Source organism: Felis catus, chromosome C1 (assembly GCF_018350175.1).
Source record: "Felis catus isolate Fca126 chromosome C1, F.catus_Fca126_mat1.0, whole genome shotgun sequence".
Taxonomy (NCBI): Eukaryota; Metazoa; Chordata; class Mammalia; order Carnivora; family Felidae; genus Felis; species Felis catus.
Window position 1 is genome coordinate 12390107 of NC_058375.1, and position 23350 is coordinate 12413456.

The window sequence follows — 23350 nt, forward strand, 5'->3', positions numbered from 1 at the left end:
AAGTCAGCTGGTGACTCCCTTGGGCCGGGGGAGGAGCTCTTTGCGCAGTGAGCTCAGGGAAGACGGGGAGCGGCTGGCGACCTGGGCTCCGCAGGGGCCCCTCCACTCGCGCGTGCCATCCGGGCCCTCGCTGTGTTCCCTCCGGGAGCGGCTGACACCGCTGTGGACAAGGAGCGCTGCCCCCCACCCTGCCGCCGCCGCCCCCTCGCCACCTGGGGATGGGCCGCACCCCAGACCTGCCGGGCCCAGGCATCTAGAACGTTAACGAGCCTCCCGATCATTTTTGCAACCAGCGTGTGGCCTGGGAAACGCTGGTCCAGCGCTTGGCCGGGCTCTGCTCCTCGTTTGCCAGGACAGACATACACCCGAGAGGCCCCAGAGCCAGGCGATGTCGCCACACGCTGCCATCCTGCCCACTCCCCCTCCCACACCCCACGCCAGCCTCCCAGCGCCCCCCCCCCCCACCTTGCTCCCAGCTGAAGGCCAGAGACCTGAGCAGCCAGCCGCAGATGCCCTGGATCTGTGGGAACTGGCTGCCTGATGGATTAGTGACGACGGGGCTCAGACTCTCCCACCCCACCCCCACCCCCACCCCCCATCGGCAAGTCCCAGTGGAGCAAATCAGTCACACCTGGGCAGCTGCTGAAGCCTTAACAAGGCAGGGGTGGGGGGGGTGGGCCGGAGAGGCCCTGAGCCCTTAAGAGGGGAGGGCAGGGGGTGGAGGGAGAGATCGGGGTTATCTGAGGCCGCTGTGCTGAGGGAGGGTTGTCGAACAGGCGTCCACCTTGGAGGCCTTTGGCATGTCCTTCCAGAGCCTCGTCCACCTGTCCCTGGACGGCCCCGTCCATGCCCTCTGCGTGCTGGGTGTGGACATCTGCTTGGATCTCAGTGGGTGAGGAGCTGGCTCCGGGGGTGGGTCTGAGCAGGGAGGCTGGTGCCTGCCCCCCGCCCCGTCCCGCGCTGGGGTTGGCCCTAGGCTGCGTGGGGGTCGGGGGTCACCTCCCTTCCCTGCGTCTTCGGGTCCTGCCTCATCTCAGGGAGCCAGGTGTGGGTGTCGAAGGACCCCCCGGTCCTGACGCTGCGGGGTTCTGACCCCATTCCTGCGTCTGCCCCGTGTGGGCTGTGGGACCTTAGCGAAACAAGCACCTTGCCTCTTCTGTCCTCTTGCCTGTGAAACAGGGGTGGGGCTGGCTCTCCAGGAGGCCATAAGGATTGAGTGAGGGGGGCTCCTGTGAACTGGAGCCTTAGTTGGGGGGGTGACTTAGTTAGGGGTGGCCTCCCCCCCATCCCCAGGACTAGGTCATGTTTCTTCCCCTGTAGGGATCCCTTCCAGCTTAAGCCGCTCCTCCCTCCATGGGTTTATAAATAAGATGCAGCTTTGGTAACTTCTGGAGCCTCGGTGGGAGGGTGCGATCCAGGCTAGAGCCTCCGTGGGAGGGAGAACAGGGCTCCTTGCAGTGGGGGGTGTTGGGAGTGGGGCTGAAGTTGTGTGAGGACCACAAAGGTGCCCTAAGGAGAGAGAGGGTGAGGGGCCGTCCCCTGAGGTTCTTATGCCCTAGAGTCTGTCTCCTGGTCGGGCCCAGCAGGTGTGCCCCGGAGAAATGCAAGTCATTTACCATCAGTGGCTCTCCGGGGGTCTTGGTTGACATCCACAACACGTCCCCGTTAATGACCAAGGAGGAGATGGCCACGACCCGGTGGCCTCTGTCTGATCCCATGGATGTCCTGGTGAATATGGTCTCCCCCAGCTCTGCCCCCGATGGTGACAAGGTAAGTCTGGGGGCGGGAGGCGGGGGAGGGGAATCTCCCAGGGGAGGGAGCTGACACAGCCCCCCCTCCCCCCGGGGGTCTCCCTCCTGAAAGCTGGTGTTTCCTGGGCCCGGAGTCCGTGACAAACGCAGTGCAGGTGTTCGGCATGACATTCGATGCCTGTGCCAAACCTGCGAGGTGGGCCCTCGGTGACCCCATTATACAGACAGGCAAACAGACTCACTGGGTGTGAGGAAGCACCCTGCCCAAGCCAGTGACCCGCAGAACCGGGATTCAAGCTCAAGCACGTCTGTCTCCACCCTGTGTGCTCCTGACCAGACACCCGGCTAGCTTCCCAGCTAGCTGCTTTGAAAGTCCGGCTCAAAGGTTCTAGCAGCAAAACTCAGATGGGCTTTCTGGCTAAGGCTGCTCTTCTGGGCGTGCAGATCTTAGTGGAACGTAAGAGCTAATGTGTGTTAAGTGCATGATGTGTAATGGGTATCTTGAATCACGTTTCGAGAGGTCGGCCTGCCCCCCCTTCCACACGAGGAAACTGAGGCACAGAAGGACTGCTCTCGACCTACTTGACAGAACCCGAGTGGGGCAGATCTAGACTGTGAGCCCAAGACCGTGCTCTTTCTCCTGGGCGTGCTGTCTCCCTAATGCCCCGGTGGTGTTGGCGGGGTGGTGGGGGGGGGGCGGGGAATCAGTTCCTTATAGGGCAGGCTCCTCACGGATTTGGCACTGGCCGTGGTTCTGGGACGGCAGCTGATGGCACTGCAGGGTGATTGGAAACCCCACCCAGACCACACCCCCTGCCAATTAAGTCAGCCTCTGGGGGCGAGCCCCTGGCCTCTGTGGGTCACAGTTCCCTCCAGGTGACTCCAATGTGAGGTGAGGGTGAGAACACAGGTGAGGCCCGCTCAGGACTAGGGCGCTCGGCCAGCAGAACCTGCTGGAGTGGTCCGCTGGTAATTGACAGATGACAGGAGGGTGGTACACACCCGCTTCCGTGCTCTGTGCCCAGGGCTGGCGACTCCCTAGGAAGCAGGTGGCATGCTGGAGCGCAGCGTGGCTCACAGGTGACCTCCAGGACCGCGATCTATCCTGGCTGAGCCCGGAGGACCTGAGCAGCGTTCTCTGCCCGGGACTCAGCCTCCAGAACCATCAGGAGTGGCCCACTGGGGAGACGCTAGACCTTGGAGGACCTAAATTTCCACTTGGGAACAGGTGATGGGTCACAGGCACGAAAGCATGGCCCCAGCTACTGGTTCGTTCTCTGGTTTGTCACGAAGCTCTGTGGTCCAGGCCACCGGTGGCCAAAGGGCAGGTCTTTGTCTAAAGTAGAAAGGCCCCCCCGGAAACAGTCTGGTGCAGGACGTGGGAAAGACCGAGTTCCGATTCCAGTCCCCACCCTGGGTGTCCTGCTTCCTTTTGAGTGAGTAGTTTGACGGTTGGGGGATGCTGGCCCACTGCTACTAGGCATGCGGGTGGAAAGTGGGGAGGATGGGGAGTATCTTCTAAATCTTGACCTCTGGAGCCAGGCGGCCTGGAACTTCAACCTTGTGCTGCCCCTTCCTAGTGGAGCGGTGTAGGGCCGAGTGCCTTGGTCTCTCTGACCTTGGGGTAGAGCCCACCTGCATGGGGTGTGGTGGGGCTGCCGTGTGGAAGTGCCTGGTGGGGTCGTGGCAGGTTTTAGACGGGACTGTGACCCTGCCCCAGCTCCCAGATGTCAGAAGCTGTAAGAGGAGACCAAAGTCGAGTGGCTGGACTTGGGTACTTAGCCGAAGTCCTGCTCCTGTCCCCTCCCCTCCCGTGGGTTCTGGCTGCTGTCTCCACAGGTTCTGGTCTCCTACTATCTGCCTGATGAGGAAGTCCCAGTGGCCACGGCTGTGCTCTGCCTCACTGGCATTGGTGAGTATGTTCCCACCCCAGACAGGGAGCAGAGGGGCTCTCCCGGCAACAAGGTGTCTCCTGTGGGTCCTGGAGGGGTTCACTCGACATGCGTGTTCGCACGGTCCCTCAGAGCTCAGTCACTGCTGACCTCGTTCTTGGAGAGCAGACCTGGGAGTTTCCCCGGGCTTCCTCGTTTTCCATACCTACTCGTGGCCGGCACCTGCCTCCCGCCTCCCACCTCCCGCCTCCCCGAGTACCACTGGTGGTAGGTCTGGTGATTGGTTAATGCTCACATTCGATCCTTCCCCCTCTCACTCAGAACCTTCCTTCAGCAACTTGCTGCCATAGGAAGCCACTCCCCTTTCTCCACTCTTCTGGATCATTCCAGAACAAGCTATGCTACCCCCCCTTTTTTTTTTTTTAAATATTTTTGAGAGAGAGGGAGAGACTGAGCACCAGCAGGGGAGGGGCAAAGAAAGAGGGAGACCCAGAATCCAAAGCAGGCTCCAGGCTCTGAGCTGTCGGCACAGAGCCTGACGTGGGGCTCGAACTCCTGAACCTCAAGGTCATGACCTGAGCTGAAGTCGGATGCTTAACCGACTGAGCCACCCAGGCGCCCCGCCCATCCCATCCATTCATTTAATGGGAGCAGGCTGTGATGCCTATTCTCCTTAAGGACTCCTAACTCTGCACCCCCTGTCTGTCTTTGTCAAGTCTGACCCCCCACTGCCCTTAGGAAGGACCTGAACGACCTCTGCTTCACTAAGCCCAATAGTCTGCTCTGTCTTCCCCTGCCTTGACCTGACAGCAGCCTTAATACAACCGGTTACCCTTTGACACTTTGTACTTGAAACCTTTTCGGGGACCCTGCCCTCTGTTTCCTTCCTATCCAGCCGGCTGTTCCTTCTCGGGTCCTGTTTGCTGCATCCTTTATCACCCAGCCGCCCACCCCAGCCTGGCGGGAGTGCCTCAGGCTCAGGCAGCGGGTCACGTGGCTCTGCGGTCAGGACTCCCCCCCCCCCCCCCCAACCTCAAACTCTTCCGGCCAGGCATCTCCCGCCAACTTGACCCCTGTATCTGCTGACCCAGTGTTCCTTCCTGTCTAACCAAGGTCTCCAACTTAATCTATCCCAAATGGAACTGGCTCTACTCGTTCTCTCTCCCTCCAGTGCCTACCTTGCTAATGGTCTTCCCATCACCGTGGACCATGGTCCGTGCTTCTAGCTGGTCAGGCCCCAACCCTGGATGTACCCCTTCCTTCTCCCCTCTGCCCACGTCAATCCCCGTACCTTGCTGCCTTTTCCTCAAAGCTGGCTGGAATCCGGCCACAGGCCACTTGGATGTTGTTGGCTGGTCCAAGCCACCCTCCTCTTGCTTGGGTCCCTGCGTGGGTTCCCTGCGTGGGTTCCCTGCCTCATCCTTCCCATTCTACAGGTCCACCCCTGACCTGGCCCCCAGAGCGGTGCATCTCCAGAAGGCTATCTGATAAGGTCTCCGTGGATCAAAGCCTTCTGTTGCTTCTGTGTACCCGGGTCAGAGCTGGCCTCCCTGCCACCCAGGTTTTGTGGGTGCCCAGAGCACCCTGGCCGCTTGACTTTTGACCTTGCCGCTTGGCACTTCCTCTTCTAATTGCTTTTCCCTAAATATGGACACTGATCACTTTTATGCCTCCTTCAGGCCTCTGTTCACGTTTCAATTTGGGAGACTCCTCGGATGACCTAAAACTAAAACCTATCCCTCCACCTGCTCCCCTGTTTCCTATGGCGTTTCTGCCATCGGGCAGGATGTGCATTTTACTTCCGTCTTCACCCCTTGCCGGGGGCGGGGGTGTGGGCGCGCACGCTCACACACTCTTCCCTAAGACTGAAGATGACGAGGTTCTTAGTATCTGGTCCCTGAGCATCCATACCAGGCGCTAAGTGTCTGCGGCCATCGTGGTCTGTTTTCGTGGCCCTGACGTTCCGGTCGGGACCTAGCACATCAGATGGGAGCTATGAATAAAAACAGCCAGGGTAAAGGCACACGGTGGCCAGTGTGTGGCGGGAGGCGTACAAGGTGGAGAATGTAGAAACTGTACGAGCCTCGGTGGTGATCTTTGGGCAGAGCCTGGATCTTGAAGTTCTAGGAGGCTTGGAATCGCCACCTATGGAGCCTTTCCTGAGTCTGAGAGTGCCAAGAGCTTTCCAGAAGGCTGGAGAGCGGGCCCTCTAGGTAGGCGTCACCTGGGTAGAGGCCAAGTGGCGCGAGATCGCATCAGGACCACGGTGGAATCGTTCTGGGGGTTGCCGGGAGGTTGGAGGAGACGCCCAGATACCGGTCCTCTCCAGCCTTGCTCACGGGAGGCGGTCGGCCTCTGAGGAGCTTTCTTCTTCGAAGCTGGCAGCATGCCCGGGAGGTGGGGCATCCCTGACCCCTGGCCCCAGCTTCGGGCAGCGCTGGGATCACCTACCGCCTCGAGGCTCCATCCGGCAGGTCTAGGGGGTGGTGGTGAATTTCCCTCTCGTTTCAGTGGTCTCCCTAGACGTGGACATCTACCGCAGCGGGCAAGTCGAGGTGGCCAGTGACAAGCAGGCTAAGGTGAGGCTGCCCGGGGAAGGGCGTGGGCCCATAGACTCTCTCTGGATTTCCTAACGCCTCTGAAGTCCCGTTCCTGCAATACAGTCAGAGCCGATCCTGTCCATTTCTAGCTCTGCCCCCAAAACGAAAACGTCTGGGGACGCTGGCCCCCCATCCTAGCCTGGTTGTGCGGTTACCTGGGACCGGCCCCTCTGCACGGGACGGGTCTCCTCTCGTTTGCCTGTATCCCTGCTCCCCCGGCACTGAGACCAGGAGGGGAGCTGTGACCCACATCCAGCTTCGTCCCTCCCTCTCGACTCGCTCCCCTGACCTCACCCTCTCCTATTAGGCACTTGCGTTGGCAAAGAGGTCCCTGTCCCCCTGGAGAAAGTCTTGGCTCTGCTCCTGATGTGTGGGGGCGTGTCTGGGAAGCAGGATTTACCCGGCTTCCTCCTGAATCAGCATTCCTGTTACGTTTGCAGAAAAACTGGGTCTGGGGACCCAGCGGCTGGGGCGCCATCCTGCTTGTGAACTGCAGCCCTACCGACAAGGGCCAGAGCATGGACAAGAAGACCACGAAGGTGTTCTTTCCTGAGGGTAAGAACTGGCCTCTTGCTGTCCTGGGACCCCTGCCGCCTTTGCTTCATGGCACCCAGCTTTCCCTGGGGTTTCATTGCCACCGCCCTCAGCAAACGCAGATCCTAGGTTGAGGTCCCCCTCTGAGCCTAAACCGTGTCTGTCTGTCTCTCTTTTAATGTTTATTCTTGAGAGCGAGGGCACAAGCAGGGAAGGGGCGGAGAGAGAGAGAGGGAGACCCAGAATCTGTAACAGGCTCCGGGCCCTGAGACATCCACGTAGAGCCCGACACGGGGCTTGAACTCACGAACCAGGAGATCGCGACCTGAGCCCATCAGGATGCTTAACTGAGCCACCCAGACGCCCTGCGCCTAAAGTCTCGACTTGTCAGAGGCTTGAAGTTTGTAGCGAGGAAGAAAGAGGCCACCTGGCCCCGTGGGTCCTGATCCTGGATAACAAACTGCTATTTCCTGGCCACAGACTGGAGCGTGTTAACTTCCCTGGTCTCATTCTCCCTATCTGTAAAATGGGGGTGATACAGCTGGCTTCACGAAGTAGTTGAGTCTAAGTGAACACACACGAGGGGTATGCGAGCATCTCCCTAAAAACCCTCTCGTGACCTGGGGCAGGATCCCTGCCTGCCTGCCTTAGGCAAAAGCAGTCTTGGATCTGGTCCTCACCTGAGGTCGGGGCCAACGTTCTAGGTCTTGGCAGTATAAAGGGGTGCCCTGGTTCTCACCAAGGCTGGAGGGGAACCCACACGGAACTGGCCCTGCCAGGCCCTATTTTTGGTGTTTGCGGGGGCCGTGCACTCCCCCCAACCGCGTGGGGTGAGTGCTGTCCTAACTCAAAGCGGACCCCGAGGCTGGCCGGTTGCCTGTGGCCACGCGGGGAGCAAGTAGCCGAGACCTACGGCAGGGCCGGGCCAGAGCGGGAGCCCCGAGGTCCCCAGCGCTCCGATCCACAAGCCCCAACCGTGGGCCTTACCGCACCTCCCTCCACCTCTGGAGCGCTGGCCTGCAGAGGCCCCTCCACCTTTTACCTTGTCTTTTGCCCAGAGATCAAGAGTCTGTCCCAGATGACCCTGAATGTTCAAGGGCCCAGCTGCACTTTAAAGAAATACCGGCTGATTCTCCACACCTCCAAGGAAGAGGCAGAGAAGGCAAGAGTCTACCGGCCCCAAAGTGAGTGTTCTGGCATCAGCTCTGGCTTCGCCCATGTTTCCATCGTGCCGGGGGCAGCCGCGGCCACGTCGCTCCCAGCAGGCCTGCTGGAACCTAGGGCTGCTGGGACCTAGGGCTGCTGGTCGGGGCCTGGTGTGGCCACACGTGTGTCCCGGGGACTCTCTGGCTGCCACTTCCAGAGACTAAGTCTGTACACGTGGGTGAGTCACCCACGTGGCCCCCAAGCCACCTTTCCCCAGTAGGGGTGACGATAGTGCCCACCCCATGGGGTTTCCACAGCTGGAGGGGAGCAATGCGTACTGGCCCCACATCCTCAGATCAGATAAGCTCATCCCCCAGCTACTTCTTCCAGAAAAGTCTGTCTTCCCTCCTCTTCCAAGAGCCCACCGTATGAAGTTTCCAGAACTCAGAGCCCAAGGAGCGGAGTAGCATGTGCTAGCATGTTTGCCCCAGGCACCACGCCCCACCCCGCCCAGCCAGAGCCCTTGCAGCCTGGAAGGCGGGTGGCACATCCCTGTCCTATAGGTAAAGGCACACAGGCTGTTGCTTAGAAAGGGGACGCGTCCACCTCCAGCAGGACCTCCTAGAACAAACCAGTCTTCTGGTCTACCTACACCGGTTTGGCATTCCATGCCTCCAGCTTCCTCAAGCTGAGGTTTAACGATGCTTCTGGAGGCCTGTTCCAGTGTGTTTCCTTCTCTTAAAGCCAAGTTTCGCTCGGCTGGGCGACCGGGCAGGCCTCTGCTCTCCGTACCACGTCCATCCCTCGGCGTCCGGCTCTGGAGAGCAGGTCTCGGCGGCTTCCTCCCCTGCGCGCAGGGGCCCTGGCTCGGTCTTCTGCTCCGTCTCTTCTGTAGACCGCAGCTGAACTTGGAAGTGGCGTGGGACTGGCCAGGAAAGGCCGCCCACGTCGGTTGTACGCGGTCCTTCCCCACGTGGGCTGGGAGTGAGCCGTAGACCCGTGGGTGTAAGCCTGGTTTGGGCCATGAGGACTGCTCTGCCCGGGGCTGCCCGCCGCGTGTGGAGGACGGAGGCAGTGATCTGTCTAGCCCGAGGAGACGGATTCCATCCTCTGTGTCAGGCTGTCAGGGTCTTACTGAAGTTTCTGTTTGGTTGTCGAAGGACGCCTGGCTGGCCAGGTTGGTAGAGCATAGGACCCTCGATCTTGTGGTCAGGCGTTGGAGCCCCAGGTCGGGGGGAGAGATGAAGGCGTTTTGTTTTGTTTTTAAAGCATTCACGAATCCAGGGGAACCGGGCGCGAGGCTGGCTCAGTCAGTGGAGCGTGTGACTCGTGATTGCGGGGTTGCGAGTCTGAGCCCCACCCTGGGAGCGGAGCTCAGTTTTTAAAAAATGCATTTAAAACCTACCGGGCAGGGGTACCCAGCATGCGGCGTTTTCACAAACCCTTAGGGGATTCTGCAGCAGGCTCCAGTGGAGAACCATGGCTCTCTATAAGCTAGAGCAAAGGAGTCCGAGGAGGAACTTCTGGAGTAAATCAACAGCCAGAGCTGAAGTTCTAGAAACCAAGGGAAGGAAGCCTTGCGTGGGGGCCATGATCCACCATGGCTGATGGTGTCGCTGATCAAATCAATGGTACAAAAAAAAATCTGTTTTCAAAACGACCGTCATTCGCGATCTGCTAAGAGCCGTGGGGCCAGGAGCCACGGCAAAGTGGGCAGGCCGTGGGTCTACGGCCGAGGACTCCGCCATAAAGGGGACCTTGTGGAAGTAGTGACTGAGAGGCTGGGGTGGGGGGATGTCTGAAGACAGTAGAACGCGGCACACCCGTGCGGGTAGCACTGACCCAGCGGAGGGGAGGGAGCGCATCTAAGGATGAGACTATGAGAATCGGGAACCCTCCTGGACGGGAGGGGGACACCAGTGTCTAGTGGGTAGTGTCCAGGGTGACTCGGAGGTTTGGTCCTCTCCCGATGGGGGGGTCTTTTCAGCACGGTGGCTCCTCTGGCTGCGTGGATGCAAGAGAGCTTTCTTTTTCTCTTTATTTTTGAGCGCGAGAAGAGTGCAAGCAGAGGGAGGGGCAGAGAGAGAGGGAGACACAGGAATCGAGAGTCAGATGCTTAACCGACCGAGTCACCCAGGCGCCCCCAAGAGAGCTTGATGGATCTGGCTTAACCAGAGTTGAGGTCTTGGTGTGGGAGCGGATGGCGTGTGCAAGGGAGTGGGTTTAGCCATGGTTCCTGGAATGTGCGTGTGGGGGGTTGAAAAGAGGAATCGGCAGTAGGCAGGGTAGGGGCTGGGTTGAAGGATTGCAGAGGTTGGGGTCTAGGTGAGCTAAAAAGACAGGAAGGTGCCAACGAGCTGTGTGGAGGTGATGTCCGGGCCGTGAGCGTGGAGATTGGCATCTGGGGCAGCACGGAGCCTTGGCTCCTTGCAGTGAGGTCAAAGGAGAGAGCAGATTGGCTGGATGGGCTAGTCTAGGGTGTGACCAGCAATGGCCACTATAGTGGTGGCGACGAGTCTGTGCTTAAAATAGTCCACGGAGGAGGCTGAGGGGGGCAGTCGGGCGCGGAAAGGAAGGAGCCGGTGGCCTCATCTGCGAGCGTGTCCTTCCGCGGGTCGAGGATTCTTGCGGGATGAAGAAATGGGCTGGAAGGTTCGAAGAACAGACCCCGTGGTACATGGAAGACAGAGCAAGCACAGCTCAGATCAGCGTTGACTCTGCGTGCTGGGGCTCTCGCTCTGGAAGGACGCGTTCGCTCCCTGCTCTCGAAGCCTGCTAGGGGTAGACAGCCAGAGGCCAAGCAGGGGCTGGGGGGGGGGGGGGGGGGGGAGTGGCTTGAGGTCAAGGGTAGTGGAGCGGAGAACGGAGTGGGAACAGGGCAGGAAGGCACCTGTCTGGGTCGTGAGGCACCTTTCCTCCCTCCTCACCCGGCTCACGAGGGTGGCGGTCACAGCACCTGCCTCAAAGGGTAGGAGGGTGTGTGGGCGTCCACGGGCACCTAGGGTGGACCCTCTCGCTCCAGCACTCCGTGGGGAGTCCCCTTTGGGTGCAGCGGCCATGGGGAGCCCAGGGCCCTGGTGCAGCGGGAGGGGCCGGGCCCGCAGAGGCGGCTGTCGGGTGCCACGTGGTGGCCGGAACAATCCGGTGTGTGCGGTTGGGAACCCCGTGGGGCTCGAGCGCACCAGCTGTGAACCTCCGCATCCAGTCAAAAGGGCTGTGCTGGGCAGCTTCGGGGGTCCCACCCACCCTGTCTAGGCTGGCCGCCTCCAGGCCTGGCTCCGGGCCAGCGAAGGAGCCTTCGGGCGGACCAGAGAGGCAGGGGTCCCCGGGAGCGTTCCCAGCCGAGCTGTCCGGCCGGCACAGCCCGTAAGTGGCCAGCGGCAGGAGAAGCCGGAGCACCCAGGGCCGGCGGCTGCGGTCAGTGCCCGTAAGGTTTTCTTGCAGACCTACCAGTAGCTGGGCCGTGTCTGGAGGAGCACGGCCCCTACGCAGGCCACGGCAGTGCCGTGACCCAGAGCGAGAGGCCGGTGAGCCGGAGCCATGCCTGTGCCCCGGGGGATGGCAGTGGCCGCAGCGGCCCTCTGCTGGCACGTTGGAACCGGAGGCCAAGGCAGCCGGCACCTGCCCTACAGATCGGGGATCGAATTAACCAGAGACAACCACAGGGTGTGGTCAACTTCTCTCTCTCTCTCTCTCTCTTCCGTGCGTGGCTTTTTATTTCACAACCTGAGAAGCCGGGAGGACGTGGGCTCCACACAGCTGATGGGAACTTTCCTTGGCTTCTCAGGAAACCCTCGGAGGCCAGCCAACAGGCCGTTCTCACGGACGCCTTCCTAGCGCTTACTTAAGCAGCGTCCGACTTTGCAGACGAGGCTGTCAGGCTCACCTTTGCCCCTTTAAGGCTTTTTTAGGATATCTTCCCCGACGGGGGTCAAAGGGGAGAACCACCTCCCGTGAGCCTTTACCCTGGACCGAGTGCCTTGAAGACAGCCGTCCTCCTCTGAGCCCCAGCCCTCGAGGTGTGACGGGGCTTTGAGAGCAGCGTCTGGGGGGCCCTCGTTCGCGAACAAATGCTCGTTTGCGACCTCCTGAACTGCAGGCACAGGAAAGCCGGCCCGCCTCCCGTTCTCCTGGGGCTGGGAGCGCCTTGTCCCTCCGACCAGAGGAACGAGCCGGTACCCTGACCGTCGGATGTGGAGACCGGCACTAGGCTACGTCAGCAGCTGGCCTGTCCCTTCTCTCCTCCTCAGAAGACAGCTCGAGCACCTTTGAGGTACTGCTGGGGCCTGGCCAGCACACCTACACCTTTGCCCCCCTCGAGAACCACCTGAAGGAAACCTTCTACGTGGAAGCTGTGGAATTCCCGTCTGCCGACTTCTCGGGCCTGATTTCCTACTCCGTCTCCCTGGTGCAAGAATCTCCGGACCCGGTACGTCCCCCCGGTGTAGACCAGCAGCCCCCGCACCGGGGACTTTGGGGGAAGGTAGACCTCCCTCAAGGTGGGCAGGGACAGGGGGAGGCCAGGCTCGGCAAGGGAGGGCGCGGGTTTCCTGCCGCCTTTGGGAGAAAGCAGTGGGGGACGGGTGAGGGCCGGAGGCGGGTTGAGCCGGGCGGCCGGTGGCCTGCAGGGGTGCTGGGGGAGGGTGGATGCCGAACAAGGTCACCGACGGGACCGTGTCGGATGTTTCAGTCCATTCCAGAGACCCTGGTATACAGAGACACCGTGGTATTCCGGGTGGCCCCTTGCGTCTTCGTTCCCAGCACGCAGATGCCTCTAGAGGTCTACCTGTGCAGGTAAGAGGCCCTTGGGTGCCTGTGTCCTGTCCTTTCCGTAATCTGTGTCTGTGTGATGACGGGGGTAAAAAGGACTAGAGACCTCTCCCCGGCCAAGTGAGATCCTTCTGCCTGAACTGTCCAGTCCTCTCCCCAGGACCCCCCCGGTCCTACCAAAAGTCCCGTTTAAATGCGCATGATGCTAGAGCAGTGGATGTGACAGTCCCTCCCCCGTCCTGGGGAGACAGCGGCACGACTTCAGGTGGTGTCCTGGGTTGGCAAGCAGGGTGAAGGACGTAGAGAGGTAAGGACAGGCGTGTGCTCCGGGGACAGCCAGGGGACCTGGAGGGCCGGGAGAGAGCAGGTAGGAGAGGACCCGGCCAAGGCAGCAGGGCCTCATGGGCTGTGACAGACCCCAAATGCGGTGGTTTAAAGTCCACTTTCTCCCGCCTGGATGCCCACGGGAAGGAGGGCAACAGCGTTCTCGCGGCTTCTCAGGGGCCCCAGCTCCGTTCAGTCTTGCGGTGACCCCTTCCCCCGCCTGCCGGGCACTTCCGAGCTTCATCCTCTAGGAAAGCAGAAGAGACAAAGCCCAGGCAAAGCTGTCACTTGTCGCTGCTGAGGCCTGGAAGTCTCCTGACCCGCTTCTCGTGTGCTCATTGGCCTGCAGAGGGCCGCGCCTGACCACGGGGAAGCCAGGACAGGGAGAAGGGGGCCAAGGACCCCGGCTGGTAAAACGGATGGGAAACCATCAACGGTCCTGTGTGTACGATCGCTCCGGCCATATGGAAAACCAGGGGTCCCAGCAGAAGGCAGGGACGAGTACAGCCACTGCAATGGCACAGGCCGGACATAGGACACAGCAGTGGCTCAGGCCAGCGGGTGGGAGCACAGCGGTTGACTCGGGTGCACTGAAGGTAGACCACCCCACCCCATCCCACCCCATCCCACCCCATCCTATCCCATCCCTGCCCGACCAGGTTAGCTGATGCACAGGCTACAGAGAAAGGAGACTGTGCCCTGAGTTTGGGGTCTGCAGTAAGGTGAATGGTGGCGTCCTTGCTGTGACATGGGGTGGAATGGGTGCTTTGGTTCTGGTGACTTGAACCTGGAGGCACCTGTTGGGTTTCTAAGCTTCTGGAGCTCAAGGGACTGTCTTGGAAGCTCGAGACCAGTCCGGGCGGGCCTGGCAGGTGGAGGATGTTCAAAGCCACGGGCCTGGCCACGCCCAGCTGAGGAGCAAGCAGTGAGCTCTGGACGGATCGAACACTTCGCTCCGGACAAGAATCTAGCAAAGGCAACCGCGAAGGAAGAGAAGCTCGATTAAAAGCCCGGAGGGTGGAGACCCAGGCGTTAAGGGAGGCGGGGATACCGGGTGAAACCCCAAGAGGAGGAGAGGAGACGCCATCGGGTTTGGCAAGATGCAGGGCACCTGCTGTGCAGCAAGAAACCCTGAACGGTGGGTGCGGAAGGACTGAAGGACACCGGGAAGGGAGGACTTAGCAAAACTCCAAAGGAAATGGTCTGAACCGGGAAAGCAAGAAGGGGGGTGGGGGGGAGGGGCAAGGGAAGGCCATTTTTTTTAAGGTGGGAAACCAAGAACAATACGGATGGAACGATCCAGCAGAGAAGGGTCTACCAGGAGGGAAAAGGCAGCTCCAGGAACCAAGCCGGCAGGACGTGTCCACAGGTCTGGTACAAGGACCGCTCGCCCGCAGCTCCAGGAGGGAGAACAGACCAAAGGGACTGGGGATGTCCTAGGATGGCCGTCCGGTGCTAAGGACCAGGTTAGGTTGTCACCAGGGGCTTTGCTCCAGCTGTCTTCAGTGACTGGAGTTCTAGGGAAGAAGAAATACGGAACTGGGCTAACTGGGGGTGGGGGTGGGGGGTGGGGTTCGGCTGCATGAGTCAGCCCCAAGCACAGGGGCGAGGGTTTAAGGACGACGATCCTAGACTCCAAGCCAACCGAGGAGAAAGGTCAAGAACCTCAGACAGCAGCTGAGGACCAGAGGTCCCGGCGAGGGTGAGCCGGAAATGGAGGTGGCAAAACCTGGCGGATGCCGGAGTGAGATCTTGGAGGTGGTACACGTGCCCCAGTGCGATACCTCATGGCGAGGGGGATCTCTACCTCCTCTGCGCCCAGGGGGGGATAGCAGATAGCCCTTCTGTGAGGGTGGGGGTGCTTCCACAGAGTAGGGCTCTCCAGAGGAATGCCCTTCAGAATAAAAAAGGAAGACCTTAAGGGATTTTGCTGATGACAGACCCCCAGACCCCAGACCCCAGACCCTTCTACTATGTCTTTGGAGATTGACGTTCACTACATAAGAGGCATCTGCTGAAAGCCTGGTCTCCTAGGACTCTCCCACGGAGGAGGTATGCAGGCACAGCGTGATCCAGCTTAGCCGCCGGCCTGCGATTACACCTCCTCCCCCCAGCACGCATCCGCAGACTGTTCCGGGCCTTGCCAGGGGCGCCCGTCGGGCTTCTGAGCTCCCTGCAGCCTTGTCTGTGTTGACCTAAGAAATCGGTTCTTGGGGAGCATGGAAGAACAAAGCAAGTCTTGGGCTTGGGAAGTGTCAGAATTGAGACTCTGGTCCAGTTCCAACAGTACGACCTTGCTGGCCTTCAACTCCTGAGGATCTGTCTGTAAAATGAGTATCTCCAACGAGGAACATCATGGTCCCTTCAGCCTGCTGCTGTGCACGACAGCGCTAAGACCCCAGGGTCTACCCCCACCTCCACCCCCACCCACGATACAAATGTGACCACCTCGTTGGCCCTCCCAAGGGGGCGCTGAGCTGCTTGGCTTCTTGGGAGAAAAATCCAGCCTCCTCTGGGTAGACTGAGGTGAGAGAGCCTGGGGCAGGGGTCGAAGGCACGCGCGGGGTGTGACTGCAGGGCAGGGACAAAGCAGGGTCCTAGGGAACCAGAGCAGGGACCAACGCTGGCAATTCCTGACCCGACTCCGCCATGCGCCGAGTGCTGCTGAGACGCGCGGTAAGCACCGGCTGGTGCTCCAGGAGGCAGGAGAGGGCCGCTCTGCTCACCTTGTGGCCGGAGGCGTCCTCTCTCCTGACCAGAAAGAGGTGCCCCACCCCCGGCCCTGGGGCAGCGAGGCCGTGACGGAGTCTTGAAGGCTTCCCCCAGGGTTGGCTTCTCTCCCGTGGCAGAGAGCTGCAGGTCCAAGGTTTTGTGAACACAGTGATGGAGCTGAGTGAGAAGAGTAACAGCCAAGTGGCATCTGTCTACGAGGACCCCAATCGCCTGGGCAGGTGGCTCCAGGTAAACCCCGCCCCCCCACCCCACCCCACCCCCGGGCAACCCACTCTCTTCCCATTCGAGAACGCACATGTTCGAGACCACAGAACACCCAGGTGCTAACGGGGCTGGCATGTTCACATGTTGGCAGTTAGAGCAGGGCTCCCCACTTCAGCGTCCAGCTCGACCTGGCAGGACCCCGAGGTCCGGCGCTCTGCTCCCCACGAGCAGCTGAGTGATGACCCTAGGCTGGGCATCGATCCGAGTGCTGGGGATAAAGCAGAATGGGCCAGATCGTGCCCGGCTCTAGCAAGGACACAGGACTCTCTAAGTCTTGTGAAGATGATGCCATAGGGAGTCTCTAGACAGTCGGGAAAATCTTCAAATTCAGGAAACTGAGCTGGCCAGACAAAGATTGGGGGTAGGTGCTAGATTAGACACCAGGGCTCTTTGGGCAGAGGCACAGCTGATGTGAAGGTCCGAACGTGGACATGTACTTGGAGGGTTTGGAGAACAGAAGGGCTGGGGTGGCAGCCAGGGGGGGCTGGATCAAAGCGACAAGGTCCGAAGTAGGGAAGAGCCAGATCCCATATTAGGGACCTTTTTTTATTTTTTTATTTTTATTTTTATTTTTTAAATTTTTTTATCAATGTTTTTTATTTATTGTTGGGACAGAGAGAGACAGAGCATGAACGGGGGAGGGGCAGAGAGAGAGGGAGACACAGAATCGGAAACAGGCTCCAGGCTCCGAGCCAACAGCCCAGAGCCTGACGCGGGGCTCGAACTCCCGGACCGCGAGATCGTGACCTGGCTGAAGTCGGACGCTTAACGGACTGCGCCACCCAGGCGCCCCAGGGACCTTTTTTTAAAGCCAAGGTTAAGGGGTAGAAACAAGTTCACGATGAGATGGGAGGGCATCAAGAGTGAAGTGTTCTGATTTCGGTTTTGACAAGTCCCTCTGGCTGAGAAATACAGAACTGGTCTTAGGAAGGGGCATGAATCAAACAGAACTGGGTGCAGGGCAACTGCAGTAACTTGGGGACGAGAACGTGGCGGTTTCCCCTGACGGGTGCCAGAGAGGAGCTCCCCCGCCCCCACCCTGCCCCGTCCCCACGACACGAAACGAGGCTTGTTCGTGGACGGGGTGTGGAAGGTGGGAGGAGGGATCTGAGGTGACTCTGGCTTTAAACGTGCCGAGTAGGAGAACGGGTCCGGGCCAGCCCCAGAGAAGGGGATGCCTGAGCTGGGTGTCGAGGGCCAAGCAGGGGTGGGTGGAAGGGGTTCCCGTTGTGCCCCTTCTTAGAGGTGGCTTGGGTGCGGGAAGCATTGTGACTGGCGGGCCAATAACACAGGAAAGTTGGCCGAGGGAGCAGGGAGAACTCAACTCCTTTTCCCCGTCTCCTCCAGGACGAGATGGCCTTCTGTTACACCCAGGCTCCCCACAAGACGCTCTCCTTTGTCCTCGACACCCCTCGGGCCCTCACGCTGGAAGATTTCCCCATGAAATACTCACTGGTGTGGGGCTCAGTTTGGCTGATCTGAACTCGGTCCAACCTGTCGGACCTGGCGGCTGCCGGGAAGTGATGGATGGGGTGCCGAGGGGGAGGTCCCAAGTGGCCTCCTGGGAAAGGGGCGGGGAGGTGGGAATCTACCCGGAAGTCTGGATTAGGGGTAAGACTGGGGCCTAAAGCCCGTCCTTCCTAACACCCCTGCCCCACTGGGTCTCCTTCCAGAGCCCAGGGGTCGGTTACGTGATCCAGTGCACCCAGGACCACAGGGTGGCCAGCATGGATTCCATTGGGAACCTGATGGTGTCCCCACCGGTCAAGGTGGGAGGGAAAGAGTACCCCCTAGGCAGGGTCCTCATTGGCAGCTGCTTTTACCCCAGGTGAGGCACGAGGCCAGGCGGTGGCCTCCTGGCAGGGAACTTCCACACGACTCGGCAGCTCATCTGCTCGGGGACATTCTTTTTTTTTTAATTTTTTTTTTTTCAACATTTATTTATTTTTGGGACAGAGAGAGACAGAGCATGAACGGGGGAGGGGCAGAGAGAGAGGGAGACACAGAATTGGAAACAGGCTCCAGGCTCTGAGCCATCAGCCCAGAGCCTGACGCGGGGCTCGAACTCCCGGACCGCGAGATCGTGACCTGGCTGAAGTCGGACGCTCAACCGACTGCGCCACCCAGGCGCCCCTTTTTTTTTTTTTAATTTTTTTTTTCAACATTTATTTATTTTTGGGACAGAGAGAGAGAGAGCATGAACGGGGGAGGGGCAGAGAGAGAGGGAGACACAGAATTGGAAACAGGCTCCAGGCTCTGAGCCATCAGCCCAGAGCTGCTCGGGGACATTCTTAACACTGCCCAGAAAGGATTTTTGAGCCTTTGGTTGTCCTAGGAGACCCCGGGTACAAAAAGCAGACAAACTTCATCCTTGTGACTCCAGGGTTTAAATTAGAAGGATGCTGAATTTGGTTGGCCTAGTGACCTCTAGGAGCTTCCTCCCACAAGATGTGTGGACTGCTTGGTGGCCGTTAATCGACATCCAGGAGATGCTTGTGTCCCAGGGGTCAGAATTTCTCGAGCTTGAATCCTCTGGCGTCGGTCCTGAGTGGGGCCGGAGTAAGAGATTCTTAGCCCACTGTTTATGGACCGGTCACTTGAGCCTGATGGTTAGAGCAGCCAGTTAGCAGAAGGGGAGCCTGATGGCTGATGAGGACCTGAGAAAGCAGAATGACCATGTAGAGGTATGGGCCGAGGGTGTGAAGGCCCCTCCCCCAAAAGTGGGGTGGGGGGGTATGTAGACCAGGTCCTCACTGAGCAACTACCATAGCCCAAGGGGAGTAGGTGGTGGCCTAAACCACACCACGTTGGCTCAGGGGCCGTTCCTTCCGTCTTCCCCGCAGCAAGGAGGGCCGAGACATGAGTAAGGCCCTCCGGGACTTCCTCTACGCGCAGCGAGTCCAGGCCCCGGTGGAGCTCTTCTCGGATTGGCTGATGGTCGGCCACATAGACGAGTTCATGTGCTTTATCCCCACACAGGACAAGAGTGAGGGCGAAAAGGTCTGGTGGGGGTGGGGGTGGGGGTGGGGGTGGGGGTGGAGAGGGGAGCCTCCCACCTTTTAAAGCCCCTTGGAAGCTTCTGGAGAGGAAGCTAGCTCGCATCTGACCCTAGTTCTCTTTCCAGGGCTTCCGGCTGCTCCTGGCCAGCCCCAGCGCCTGCTACAGGCTGTTTGAGGAGAAACAGAGAGAGGGCTATGGAGACGTGACTCTGTTTGAGGAGGTCAGAGAGGATCAGCTCCTCTCCAACGGTAAGAAGAACCCCTTGGCACTGGGGCAGAGGCCAGCTCCTTCTCTCCCAGGGGTCCTTCCCAGAGGGCCGGTTTTCCTCTGTTCCTCCTGCTTGAAAGAACACCAGGAAAGCGTAAAAGCCTAACCTGTACCGCGGGACATCTGGTTCTGTCTCGGGGCATACAGACCAGGCAGGCAGAAGTCCTAAGGTGGCTGAGGGGTGGCTGGAGTATATGCAAAGAGGGCTCTGGGGGACGGAGGCGGGAGGCAAAACCAGGCGCTACCAACACTCCTCTCTGGATCCACTCAGGGAATGTGGAGTTAGGTGCCTGGGCGTTGGGAGTTCAGGGGTCCCCTGGTCACCCCTGTGGAAAACCTCGGTGGACAGAGCTAGCGTCACTGGTGCACAGCATTTCTGTTCTAAATGCTGAGGGAACCCAGAGAGGGGGTTGCTGGGAGGTTCTCTAGACCTTTGCTACCCTAAGTGCAGCTTCAGTGTCAAGGGGGGGGGGGGGGGGACTCGTTCTAGAAATGCAGAATTTCAGCTCTGCCCTCCCCCGCCCAGATCTGGTGAATCAACCTTTGGGATGGGGCCCAGGAATCACACGGTCCTAAAAGCACTTCTAGAAGGTGACATCCAGGAAGGGTGAACCACGAATCACACACCACATGCAATGACTTTGTGTTCCCTCAGCTGGGCATCCCTTTCCTAAAGACAAAGCCGTGGGGGCGCAGAGTAAATAATCTGGTCAAGGTCATGGGTTGTTCAGGCCAAGTGATGCATGGAGCTTCCCCGGGTGAGGGGTGAGTGGGGGCTCAAGTCACCTGCTCACCTGCTCCGGCTGCCTCCCCAGGGCCCGAGGAGCTGGTGGCAGTGAAAGCCCTCCCTGGGCTTTCATGGACCTGATGTCAGTCCCCAGACGGGACATATGGCCTTAGATTGGTCTTCGGAGACTGGCCAGGCCATCTGTCATGGTCACCGGGGCAACGATATACCCAGATAGCTGGGCCCGGGGGGTCGGCCTGTCCCTGAAGGCATCGTTCCCTGGCCTACAGTCTGCCCACCCGCTCCTTTTTCCTACAGGGAGGGAGGCCAATACCATCCATCAACTTCTAGCTGATGAAAACATGAGAAAGCAGAACGAATATGTGGAGGTACGGGCCAAGGGTGTGAAGGCCCCTCTCCAAAAAGCGGGGGGAGGTAGACCAGGTCCTAACTGAGCAGCTACTCTAGCCCAAGCCTTAAGAAAGACACTATGATCCTGGAGATCACCGAGCAACTGAGGAGAGCGAGGTGTAAGAGGCCAGGTGCAAACCTAAGCCATGAGTTGGGGGACTGGATCTGATCCCAAGGCCTGTTCTCTCTGCCACTCAAGTTGCCCCGTGTCTGACCAGAAAATGAAGGAGACCCCATCCCCGAATCCCCTAAGAACTTAGCTCCAAATTCAAGAGATTTGGACCGAGGGCCCTCTCCATGCTTCAAGTGGCCCATGAGCGCTGTTCTGGGTCACTCGGCACCTCGGGTCTCAAGGTGTGAACCCCTGGCTGTGGGGAGAAGAGTTTCCCAGAAGAGATCATCCAACTGTCTGGGGTGGGGGGGAAGCAGAGGCCTGGGGGAGGCCACGGGCTTGCCCAAGGTCACAGGATCAGCCCCAACAGCGTTGCCCACTGGTTCCTCGCAGCTCCTAGTGGAGGGGTATTCCGAGCCTCCATGCGATGGGGGCCGACCTTTGCTAAACAGGGAAGGCCTCTTGGTACAGCAGGGTGGGAACCGCATCTCAGCCCTGGGGACTCCTATCCTGAGGGTGGAGGTCACAAACCCTATGCCCAGGCCTGGGAAACAGGTGGTCAGAGAGAGGAAGTGCCCGCAAGGACGGGGGCAGCGCAACTGCTCACATCCCTTGAGGAAGAAGCAGGGTTCCTGCCAAGGCAGGACCTCCTCTTCGCCTGACCTTGCCCGGAGCCTCCACTCTGGCCAGGACTGTGGGCCCTTTGGCTTTCATGCTACAGAATTGGGACCGGTGGCTGTCCCGCCCAGCCCAGCCCAGCCCAGCCCAGCCCAGCCGTGGGATCCTGGCCTTTCCTCTGAGCCCCACCGCCCCTCAGAAAGGGAACCGTGTGCACGGTTATCAGAGGGCGGGCAGGCCACGAAAGGCTCCCAGCACAGGGTGAGCGATGAAGACAAGATGGCGGCAGTCAGGCCAATACCGCGGGCTCCTCAATTCCCCACACACTGCCCTCTGCCGACCCGCAGAAGTGCATTAACCTGAACCGTGACATCGTGAAGAAGGAGCTGGGCCTGGCCGAGAGGGACATCATCGACATCCCACAGCTCTTCTGCCTGGAGCAGCTGACGAACGTCCCCTCCGACCAGCAGACGGGGAAGTTCTTCGCGAGGCCGTACTTCCCTGACCTGGTGAGGAGCGTCAGGGGTGGGCTGGGGAGGGGGGACCGTTCCCCTCGCTCTGGCTGGTCTCCTGACGTATGTGGTGCTGGACCAGAGGCACGGGCACGGCAGACAGTGGTGCCTGAGAGGGAGGGAGGTGGGAGCTCCTCTCTCCCCCCTCAGGTAGGGAACGCCCCTGACATGCGCAGGTCCCAGACCGGGCGGCTGGCTAAGCAGTGACTATAGGCCAGGCCCTGGGCTCGTCCCCAGACTTGGAAGAAGGGAGTTGTGTCCCCCCCCCCCCTCAAGTCTCAGGGACACGGGCCCTGCATTCATCGGTCACACACGGGTAGCTTTTAATTTCACAAGACCAGTGTGGCCCTCTGGGCATGACACAGGCTCCTGGGAGCAGGCAGGGGTGAAGGTGGGGGGAGTGTCTTTGGGGAAAAGAGGCTGCGATTGAGGAAATGAGAAGTGGACAGAAGTCAACCGCCAGAGCTGGTCGGGGAGGGCGTTCCAGGAGAGGCACCAAGACTACAGTGTGAAGGAGACTTCACGCCCGGTGTAAGAGAAATACAACAGAGGAAGGAACCGGGGAGGTCTGCAGAGGCAGGCCTTGGCTAGCCAGGATTTCGGTTTCGCTGAAACAGGGCTGGGCCGTAGGAGGGTTAGGCAAAGGGGAGTTGGATTTTGCGGAGGGTGATTGGTGATGTCTGCAGGGGGCAGAGCCTACAGCAAGGTGCGCTGTGTGGGCTGCTGGAGGTCTAGCCCTGACCACAGAGGCAGCTGCGTTTCCCCCTGCATGGGGGTGGGGGTGGGGCTTTCTTCCATGGCTCTGACACCCTACCCAGGCCTTGTCCATCCTGTCTGACAGCTGCAGATGATGGTGATGGGCAAAAATCTGGGCATCCCTAAGCCTTTTGGGCCCCAGATCAAGGGTACCTGCTGCCTGGAAAAAAAGGTCTGCCAGTTGCTAGAGCCCCTGGGCTTCAAGTGCACCTTCATTGATGACTTTGACTGCTACCTGACTGAAGTCGGGGACTTCTGTGCCTGTGCCAACATCCGCCGGGTGCCCTTTGCCTTCAAATGGTGGAGGATGGTACCGGAGCCCCAGGCCTAGCGTGCCAGCCCTGCCCCAGCAGGAACGGCCCATTACCACTCACCCCCTGCCTCTTTGGGAGGTACTGCACCCCTTCCTTACCTGTTCACCCTGTCCCTCAGTATCCAGAGCGATGGCCAACACTGCCAGCCTGAACCCCTCAGAAAACGGTCTTGAGCTGAGAACCCATTAAAGTACGAGCTGTTCTGAATGCATTTTGGCAGCAGCTGCCTTGTTTTGCGGAAGGGGTAACAGCGAAGGGACTCCTGGGGCAGGCTCTCCCACCTGGGGGTGGGGGGGGAGGCAGGGACAAGGCTGCCCTCTCCCTCCTCCCCGCCCCTTCTCCCCCATCCCTGTCTTTGCAGTGGGCCAGGGCCGGATGCAAACCATTGGGAGTTTTCTCAGACCGGCTAATCTACCTGCTTGAGCCGTGAGCGTCTCCTGGCTCGGGGAAGGGAAGAGGGCTCCTCGGCAGGTCTGGCAGGAGGAGCTGTGGGGTGCGGGGAGGGATTGGGCCTTGTGGGCAGCTGGCTTCAGCGGGGATCGCTGGGGCCTGAGGGACAGGCTACAGCAGGGGCAGGCCTGGGGGACCTCTCATGACGCCTGAAGTGTCCGGGAGGCAG

At 59.9% G+C, this 23350-nt stretch overlaps 1 protein-coding gene across 5 annotated transcripts; it reads left to right on the forward strand.

The window, feature by feature from the left end:
• The first annotated feature begins 708 nt into the window (after nucleotides 1-708).
• On the forward strand, nucleotides 709-22942 carry PADI6 (peptidyl arginine deiminase 6). Of its 5 annotated transcripts, none has more exons than XM_045033225.1 (16): nucleotides 709-892; nucleotides 1584-1770; nucleotides 3591-3663; nucleotides 6155-6222; nucleotides 6684-6798; nucleotides 7836-7961; nucleotides 12174-12352; nucleotides 12614-12717; nucleotides 15867-15978; nucleotides 17362-17469; nucleotides 17688-17842; nucleotides 18858-19014; nucleotides 19139-19262; nucleotides 20327-20397; nucleotides 21497-21658; nucleotides 22503-22942. In XM_045033225.1, the coding sequence occupies exons 1-16, from the start codon at nucleotides 801-803 to the stop codon at nucleotides 22746-22748; spliced, it is 2079 nt and encodes a 692-aa protein (XP_044889160.1). In that variant the 5' UTR covers nucleotides 709-800; the 3' UTR covers nucleotides 22749-22942.
• Nucleotides 22943-23350: the final 408 nt, after the last annotated feature.

Excerpts from the sequence above, each read along its gene's own strand:
- PADI6 (XM_045033225.1), top strand. The coding sequence starts at position 801 with ATGTCCTTCCAGAGCCTCGTCCACCTGTCCCTGGACGGCCCCGTCCAT. Across the intron at positions 1,771-3,590 it reads CTGCCCCCGATGGTGACAAG|GTTCTGGTCTCCTACTATCT; the intron begins GTAAGTCTGGGG and ends CTGTCTCCACAG. Across the intron at positions 12,718-15,866 it reads CTAGAGGTCTACCTGTGCAG|AGAGCTGCAGGTCCAAGGTT; the intron begins GTAAGAGGCCCT and ends CTCCCGTGGCAG.